This window comes from Hipposideros armiger, unplaced genomic scaffold (assembly GCF_001890085.2).
Source record: "Hipposideros armiger isolate ML-2016 unplaced genomic scaffold, ASM189008v1 scaffold_288, whole genome shotgun sequence".
Lineage (NCBI taxonomy): Eukaryota > Metazoa > Chordata > Mammalia > Chiroptera > Hipposideridae > Hipposideros > Hipposideros armiger.
The window spans coordinates 2,016,908-2,026,732 of NW_017731638.1; the positions used below are offsets into that span (position 1 = coordinate 2,016,908).

General features: G+C 40.8%; 1 protein-coding gene across 1 annotated transcript in view; it reads right to left on the bottom strand.

Moving 5' to 3' along the window:
- Window positions 1–9,825, bottom strand: part of LOC109391304 (glutathione S-transferase A3-like) — a 16,136-nt gene that overhangs the window by 2,487 nt on the left and 3,824 nt on the right. The window contains exons 2-5 of the mRNA XM_019658731.1: window positions 7,858–7,964; window positions 4,893–4,944; window positions 3,742–3,874; window positions 1,363–1,522 (exon numbers count right to left, since the gene is read on the bottom strand). Coding sequence (XP_019514276.1) covers window positions 1,363–1,522; window positions 3,742–3,874; window positions 4,893–4,944; window positions 7,858–7,944 — 432 coding nt within the window. The 5' untranslated portion in view covers window positions 7,945–7,964. The remainder of the gene's footprint in view (window positions 1–1,362; window positions 1,523–3,741; window positions 3,875–4,892; window positions 4,945–7,857; window positions 7,965–9,825) is intronic.

Below are 9,825 nucleotides of genomic sequence, written 5' to 3' on the forward strand. Positions count from 1 at the left end.
AATAATATTTGATTAGAACAGATAGAGATGGGGAGATATATGGTTAAACAAATATAATTATAAAATATTGATTTTTGAATCTAGGTGGTGGATATATATGAGTTTATTGCACATATCTATCAACTTTTCTGTTTGAATTTTTCATAATTAAATATTGGAGAAATTAAGTGATACTTATTAAAATATTTTCAACAATGTGGAAATCATAAAGAAAAAACCGCATTTGGGACCACTGAGTAAAGACAATAACATTTTGGGAAACACCCTTTCAGCCAATATATGAATGTTGAGGTATGGACATAATTAATGAATATAATAAAACATGAAATGCTCTATTGTAATATGCATTTTCCAGTGATGTCATCATGAGGCTCTTTGATTCCAAAGTGCAGATGTACGTATATTGCAATGTCTGTCTAGATTTGCATCAAGTGAATGAACCCAATCTCAGCACCACAGGCCAGGAGGGTGTAGGATCAGATTGCTATTAAATTCTTTGCCCCTTGAATAGAACCTGACACACAAGCAATAAATTCATGTTTGCTGAGTGAATGAATGATTTAATGCTTTATAAAGATGAGTGTGTTGGTGTTAATCTTTTTCTTTATAGGTAAGCCTCTTGTATCTCTCTCTTACAATCATTATTTGGTCCATAATTTTAATTTAATAAGATTTCAGGTAGTTTTGAGCTTCAAGTGTTCTTCTGCATTCAGAGAGAAACATTAAGATACATACTGTGTATACCGTTAGAACTTTATTTTCTTCATTTTGCATGATTTTCCTCAATTGTCTGAGAGCCATGTCCACAACATTTGCAGATTATTTGTTCCTTGACATCTTTTCCTATGTCTTCCTCTCCATCCCACCGCCCCCTTCTCTGTGTAGATACATCCCATGCATCCCTGAAACACAACTGCATTCTCCTGACAGGCAGGCAGCTGGACTCATGCCTCCTATGAATGTAGCGAGAATATTTTCTGATGAATTGCTTTCATCAGGTTCCTCTTGAATGAAAAGCCCATGCACAGGTTTCTGCAGGATCTACTCCAATCACCATGTGGCTCTCAGAGCCTTCCTCCCACAGCCCACACTCTATCTATGATCATGAAATTCCCTCAAGTAGGGAATTCTGGATTGGGTCCTAGGAAACTGACATTTTGCTGAAAGATTATAACTTGGGTGTAAGATAATAACTTGGGTGTAACAGGTACGATTGCCCTCAGCTGATTTTTGTGAAATGCCTATAGAGTCAGGGTGCTTGCTACATTAGTATTTAGCAGGGTTCACTGGAGGGGAAGGTCAATGTCCCAGGAACACCCAGGCAGGATTTTTCTTTGAGCTCTAATCTCAGTGCCCCCAAACTCTGCACAGCCCACTTACTTTTTCAAAGGCAGGGAAATAACGATTTGTTGCTCTCTGTATGATAAGGTTGATCTCCGCATCTTTTTTATCAGGTGAACTTAGTGGTAAAAGTATGAACATTTCATTTAAATCTGCCATGCCTTCTGCATACATATCAATCCTGAAAGACAAAAATGATGAAATTGTGAATCATCTCCTGCCTTAGATTTTACAGTTTAAAAATGTAAACGAATGGGGCATCATCATGTGGTGGCAAAGTAATTCACTTCCACTGGATGTATTTTTATATGCCAGTCATTCAGCTATGATTTTTACTTAATTTGAACATTTCATTCTAGAACAAGGTAGATATCAAGGTAGAAATATGTCTAAAATTTTTGCTTTACACATGACCAGATATGGGGACTGAGAGCATCTGTGACCTGTCCAGAGTCACAGGCAGAGAGGAATTGGTGGACTTACTGCAAGTGACCACTGAGACTACCTGGGGTTAGCCATCACTGCTGTGGTTTGTTCTGTGCACAAACTCAGTGTGATTGACAGAGCTAAAGACCTCCCACCTCAGTAATCTCCAGGGAGAATCCCTGGCACAGCCACCTGGTCATGTCCCTCTCCCTCTCTCATCCTGTTACATCTCCCAGGCCCATTGATATGCCTGATATTAGTAGTTCTAATTATTTCTCCTAGAGCCTGGTTCCACAACCATCCCAATGTACTGATTGCGAACTCTGGCCCAGTTTGCACTTCTCAAGACTCCCCCTAAGTATCTCTCGAATTGATACAGTTCCATCCAGTGCATCTTCCAGGAGATATGTTTTTAGTGTTTCAAACCGGGCTTGCTGTAAGCCCAGCTTTTATTGGGGAACAGCCATGGTCATTGGTTACACATTGCTTTCATGTTACAATGGCATGGGAGACTCTTTTAAGGAGGGCGCAGCTCACAATGGCCCATGTGGGGATCGAACCAGCAACCTTGGTGTTATCAACACCACACTCTAACCTACTAAGCTAACCGATCACCCCCGAGACTTTTTTTTAAATAAAAGCTTTATTGACATATAATTCACATACCATAATGTCATTTTTTTCAACTATAAAATTTTGTGATTTCTCATAAGGTCACAGATTTCTGTACCATCACCACACTCTAATTTTAGAATATTTTGATGGTCCAAAAAGAAATGCTATATGCTTTCACAGCATTCCACATTCTTTGTCCCCTCTAGCTCTTGGCAACCAAATTTACTTTCTGTTTCTATCAATATAAATGTTCTCGACATTTTATGTGATGGTATTATATGATAGGAATTTTTTGTTATCTGGTTTCTTTCATGCACCATGTTGTTTTCAAAGTTTTTCCATGTTGCAGCAAGCATTGGTACCTCATCCCTTTTCATGGCCAAACAATATATCAGTGATGGATATACAATGCTGTGTTCATCCATTTATCAGATGATGGATACTTGTATTCTTTGCATTTTTTTTTACAAAAAAATAATGCTGTTATGAACATTTTTGCAGAAGTTTTAGTATGGATGTATTTTGGGGTTTTTTTAGCCAAACAAGCGGTGAATTTATTAAAGTAGGACAGTACATTCTCAAGAATGGAGAGCGGACAGGCCTGGAGAAGAATAACTGCCAGTATGGATGTATTTCCGATTGTCTTGGGTACACACTTAGTAGTGGAGTTGGTGACACATGGTAACTGTATGTTTAACTTTTTGAGCAACTGCCATCATTTCCCTACAAGATTTTAATTTCAATCATGTGGCCCCCTCACCACAAGAAGGAGGACCCCTCCAGACATGGTTGTATTGAATAAATCTTGCTGCTTCAGTCCTACATCAAAAAGCTTGAGATAACCATAGCATCTTGGGCACCAACCTCTGCGAACCCTTGTCAGGTGGCCCAGTTATAACTGGCTGATAAGTTAGTTCCTGGTTATTGTTCTTGTAATTTCTGGAACTTGAAAATCAGCTGTTTTGGATCTTTCTCTGCCCCAGCCTTATCCTCTGGACACTCAGACACGTGTCCCTTGTCTCTAGCTGTTGGCTGGTGTCCAGCTCCTAAGAACTGAGCACCTGGAGTGGTGACTGCAACATCCCCCTGGCTTCAGAGTTCATCAGTGTTTGGAACCCTCTGTCACTCCCTGTGCTATATGCATGGAGTGAATCCTCTTCTAAAACCCCACTTGCTCGATTCCACTCCAGGTGGAATCCCTCATCCTCATCACTCTCTGCTGTGTCAGACCTCGGTCTACACCTCCAAAGCCCTGCTGCTTTGGTCATGCTGCCCCTGACACAATCCTGCTCATTCAGTGAAGAATCTAAATTGTTCCTAATAATTGTTGATGCAAAAAAACCAGAAAAAATACCGTACAGGGCTTTCTCCTTTATGTCTCTCCCATAGAGGTTGTATTTGCTGGCAATGTAGTTGATTATGGCTCTGCTCTGTACCAGCTTCATCCCATCAATTTCGACCATTGGCACTTGCTGGAACATCAAACTGCCATCTTTTGAAGGAAGAAAAGAAAAAGTGAAATGTCTTGTGGATGAATACTTTTTGTTTGTTGAAATAAAGATATGAAAGAAAGAAATTATTACCTGGTAACATTTCAATGGAAATAACGTTTTGTTTTAGCCTGCTGTAATACTGCCAAGATATTACCATGTAATAACCCATGAAACATAACCCGAGGCAAATGCTGGGTCTATTTCTACTCTTGTCACCTTGATGCATACGTCTGTGTGTCCTTGGATAGGAAGGCTGCGTGGGGTCCTGAACTGACACAGCTCATTCACAGTACAGAACAGCAGGAGAAAGCAAAGAGAAGGCATTCAAGGACACCATGAATTGCTCCTTTAGGCAGTACTCAGAGAGGCCAAGCCCTTCCCAGGCCTGAGTGAAGTATAAGACCAGCTTGAAGAACCCCATCTCTTACATTTGAACCACTTTTTGTCTCTCTATTTTTTTTTTAAGATTTTTTGGGGAATTGGAGGAAGGGGAACAGAGATTTACTGTCCTTTTGTTCTTCAGTCTAGTTGTGGAGGACGTTACTTCACTGGCCCATGTTGGTATTATCATTGTGCTCTTCCCGGGTGAGGCAGATCGGTCGTCAGCCTCTGGACGGCCGCTCACAGCGGCTCTTGGCAGGTCACACCGGCTGCTGGCCGCTCATGCTGGCTGCCGGCCACACACAGTAGCTTATGGCAGCCCACTGCAGCCCCACTGTAGCCTACGCCGTCGCCAGCGACTCATGGAAGCCCAGCTCCAGGTCGAGCTGCTGCTCACCATGTTAGCTGTACAGGGTACAGCGTCGCTGGCCCCCATGTGGGATCCGAACCAGGGCCCTGCTCTCTGAGCTGGCATCCCAAGCCAGCTCTTAACCAATGCGCTACTTGGCCGGCCCACTTTTTGTCTCTTCACCACCCCAAACCCCCGCCATACATACATACACATGGGCATTGTGTGGTATAAAACCTCGACTATGACTTCTACTAGATCAGAGGAATTTAAGTACTTTGCCTTACCATTGCTTAACTTTTCCAAGTCTTCTGGGGTTTCTATAAATTTCTCTTCAAACTAAAAAGCAAAAACAGTAAGTGAGTTCTTGTAATTCACTCCAGAGCACGAAGGAACTTTTAACCCTCGAATGACTTGTGTCTGGTGCATAATGTGGAGGAGGTAAGATTTCTGACTTTGGCAGGGTACACAGAGGAGGGCGATCATAGGCATTTGCACATATGGATTAGAGCCATCAAGCAAAGATCATGGGCTGTAGCTCGTAACTGCTCATATTTGGAGGTTCAATTCACCCTGTTTTCATCTCCAAAGATAATTAGGTCCAGATTTGGGAGGGGGTGTTATTGAAGAGAAGAAATTGGAAAGTCCTTCTAGTGAAGGAGTTTGAGTATGTCAGGAAAGCCCTTCTCTCCACCTGAGTCAGGACAGACATTATGTGTCCCCAGCATGGGGTATGTCATGGGGGCCAATGACCACCTAAGATGCTGCCACCAGAGGCCTCTGCTGTCATTTGCATCCCTCCATTCTATATGGGCCCACTAAAGGTGGAATGAGTCCTGTTTGCTGCACACCTTAAACTCTTTCAAACCAGAATTCTTTCTTCTGGAAAAACATGGTACACACTAGGTGGAATTCCTAACTTAAGAAAAGGAAAACTAGTATTTTTTATTTTAACAAACAAACGAAACTTTGGTTTCTGATATAACTGCCTGCATGTGAATGTCGCCTCTTTCATGTACTGGCTTCTTGAACTTGAGCACATTACTGAATCTCTGTGTCTCAGTCTCCTCATTCATAAAATGGGTATAGTTAGAGTACCTATGTTATAAGTTGATGTGTAGATTAAATCAGTAAAGTATGCAAAGGCCTTTGAACAGTACTGAGTACACACTAAGGGCTCAATAAACATTCATTGTCATTAAGTAAAGATGGCTGCTGTTTCATTATACCATCCATTTTTTTTTTTTTTAGATTTTTGTTAGGGAATTGGGATGGGGTACAGTGTTGGGGAATTGGGAAAGGGGAACAGCCAAGTTGTTGTCCTTCGATCTTAATTGTGGAGGGTGCAGCTAGCTCAGCTCCAAGTCCAGTCGCCATCCAGCCGCCCATTGGCAAAATGCAGCCCCTCAGCTCAAGGTGCCATGTTCAATCTTCGTTGACTGGGAGGGTGTGGGGCAGGGTGCAGCCCACCATCCCATGTGGATGTCGAACCAGCAACCTTGTTGTTAGGCAGCTGAGACATCCTGCCACCTGTTGGCAGCTCAGCAGCAGCTCAGCTCGGGTGCAGATCACTGGCCCATGTCGAAATCAAACTGGCGACCTCATTGCTCAGAGCTCATGCTCTTAACCAACTGAGCCAGTCGACGAACTCCTTTTTTTATTTTTTTATTTTTTTTACTTTTAAAGCAATCTATCATTGGTGCGCTGGTGAAAGGTGCTCTATTGTTCAACTAAATTCAGTAATTTAAAAGTCTGGTAAGTCGTTGACTCACACACCCTCTTCAGCCAAACTGGAATGGACTAAAGGAAGCCTGGGATGCTCTCAGCATCGCCTCTACTCCCCCTCCTGTGCTGAGTTCTTCCTGCCCAGGGGCTCTGAACACATCCCTGAACCTCAAAGCTGAGGTCTGGACCACAGTGAAAACTTTGGGTTATTGGTTTATAGGGAGAAAAAAACCTGGAATGGCACTATTTGTATTTTCAGTGTATTTGTTTCTTCATGAAACTAAGAAAGGGCTGTGCTGAAGTCCACGTACATTAACAAAGCAATCAGGGAAGTATAATTAAAGGCTGAGATAAACATGGCATTATGAGGTTGAAGGGAACAAACTAGAAGCTCCTGTCACACGATGGCACCTCACCCAAACTCTCCTTTACTGCTCTAATTGAGGGACAAAGTCTCCTGACTTCATCCATGACCTACCAGGGAAGTATAATTAAAGGCTGAGATAAACATAGCATTATGAGGCTGAAGGGAACAAACTAGAAGCTCCTGTCACACAATGGCACCTCACCCAAACTCTCCTTTACTGCTCTAATTGAGGGACAAGGTCTCCTGACTTCATCCATGACCTACCACAAAACCTGCACTTAAAAGTGTTCAACAAAATCATTGCTGAGTGGTTGTATTAAATCTTCAACAGGAAGTTTCTTACAACCTGCTTTCCCCATATTTCTGGTTTATGCTTTAACTTTACATTTATTTTGTAATATCTAATATCTTTTAATATGGAAATTTCTAGCGTGCCTAAAAATAAACAGAAAATGTTCCTCGTTATACCCATCACCTAGCTTCAATAAATATCAACTCAAGTCAACTTTTTAATGTTGTTTATGCTCTCACTCTCCCACTCTGGTTATAATTTGAAGCATATTCTAGATATCATATATTTCATCTTTAAATACTTTAATCTGTACCTCTAAAACATAAGAAGAATTTAAAAAATAAGCACAATACATTATCATGCCTAAAATATCAACAATAATTGTTTAACATTACCTAATATTCAATCAATGTTCCAATTTCTAATGTTGCATAACATTACAAATGATATTATACAGTTTGTTTAATTAAGTCCAAATCCAAATAAGATCCACAATTTCAATTCGTTTCTTAAAGTTATTTTGATTGTTTATGTTCTTTGCTGAGAAGAAATTTTTAATAATATATTAGGTCAAATCTGTTCATCTCTTAATAACTGACAGTTTTATGGGGGAGGGGGGTTGTCACCTCGAGGGGTAAAAAGTATAACTATTGCACTGTGTTGTACAGATGAAACTAATTCTAAAAAATGTGTATTTCACAATAAAAAATATTTTAAAACAAAACAAAACAAAAAAATTGACAGTTTTTGTTTTAATGCTAAACTCCTGACTGGTTACTTAGGAAGAAAAGTTTCTTGGCTTTGAGAGAAAGTATTATGATACAGTCAATTTTAGATCCCACTTAAGATGACAGAACTCAGAACTGACCTCTACTCCAGCTGCAGCCAGGAGCCAGTGGATGGAATCCATTCGACCTCGTCCATTGTAGTAGTGAAGCCTGGGCTTCCCCGCCATGATGCAGTCGTCTGGTTTCTCTAAACATACATGAAAGAAGGAAGGAAGGAAGGAAGGAAGGAAGGAAGGAAGGAAGGAAGGAAGGAAGGAAGGAAGGAAACGACACAAGCAAAAATATACTTTATGATGTGTGCTTGAGCAGCACCAACAGTGCTGAAGGAGCATCCACCTTCTTCGTGGCAGACTTGGACAGTCCCTAGACAGTCTTCCTGGGCCTGAATTTTCACCCATCAGTAGTGAACCCTAGAACATTGCTCCATGCCATTCTCATATCTCTATTGTGAAAAATCTGATTGTCTAGGCAGGCTAATGGGTGAGAATCTATGGTAAGGATGCATGTGTGGGTGTTAGGGGAAAGGGGAAGGATTAGGGAACTAATATCTCCTAATAATCTCCTAATGATTCTGACTCAGTACTAGTCCCTTTGGACACATTACATCTTTGATCCTCATAACATTCCTATGCACTAGTTGTTATTATACCCATTATTCAGTTCATGAAACCAACATGCGGAGCATGAATGACATGTCCACAGTCATGCTCCATTTAATGATGGACCTGGAAATACACACTCAGGACTGAAAAGGGGTGAGGCTGGCACCTCACCAGGTACAGGCCAGGAGCCTGTGAGGAGCCTTGAAGCCAGAGGACTTCCTGAAAGGGAGGAGGAGGAGGGAGCAGTCAGTCCTCAGCCCCTTGGCTGTTATGATGCATTTGTTCAAAGGCTGAAATTAAGGCTGAGACTCGCTTACATGTAGCTCAAAAGACCCTAATTCTTTCCACAAGCACAGGATACTATTTTCTTCCCTTTTTTGGACTCCTACATTCTACCTATACTTGGTACATTTTTTTAATCTAGAAAAGTCAACGTTACTGCCTTAACTCTACAGTATAAGGACTGGATCTAACATTTGTTCACTGTCTTCATACAATGGCCATTCTCACCTATTTATCTTCATTTTACCCTACAAAAATCACCTGAGATAGACTCTGTAATTACTCTAAATTTTACAGTTGAGACTACTGAGGTTTCCAGAGTCACTTACCTAAAGTAACTGTTGGATCTGGGATTCGAACCCACTTCTATTCGAAACCAAAATCAAGGCTTTATTTTCTATATTAGCGGTTTTCTTTATTTTTAAATATGCAAGACAACCTTTAGTGTATTGTGAAATTCACCAATTTAAAGAATAAAATAGAAGAAAACAAAAAACATCAACGTGCATTATACATAGAAAAGGTAGCATTGCTTCATGAGTTTTAAGGTTCACTTATATGTTTGTTGTGTGTATGGTGGATGTGTGCATGTGTGCACACTCGTTTGGTCATCACAGTGGTAAGAGATACTTTGGTTGTGTATGCTGAATGAAAGTTGAGAGCTCTTGGTCCATCCCAGGCTGCATGGGAAGTGGACATAGCCAGGAATCAGACTAATGAAACTCAATGGTCCCAGCAATGGATGGAAGTAGTTCTGTCATGGCTGTGAATAGAAACACACAGGACTCATTAAAAGCGCGAGTCCCAAAGCCAGGACTTAGGGAGAAGGACTTGCATTTTCTATCTAAACCCCAAGTTCATTTAGACAACATTAATTCTCTTTAAAGTTTTGTTGTTGTGGAGTTTGGGACAAAAATACACTTGTCTTTACCTGGTGATATGCCTCTGAAAATATGAGTATGACTTGAATTTTAGATATCAAAATATTTTCAATATCCACATTGTTAATGTGAGACTCAATAGCCTAAGCTTTAGAAAGTAAACAATCTTTTGAAAAGTACTTCATAAGGTCGCTTATTTTGTCAGGGCAGATTTTGTCTATTGTACTTACTTGTCATGGGAAATGGACAGGCTATGATTCAGCAGAATGAAAAGGAGAATAAA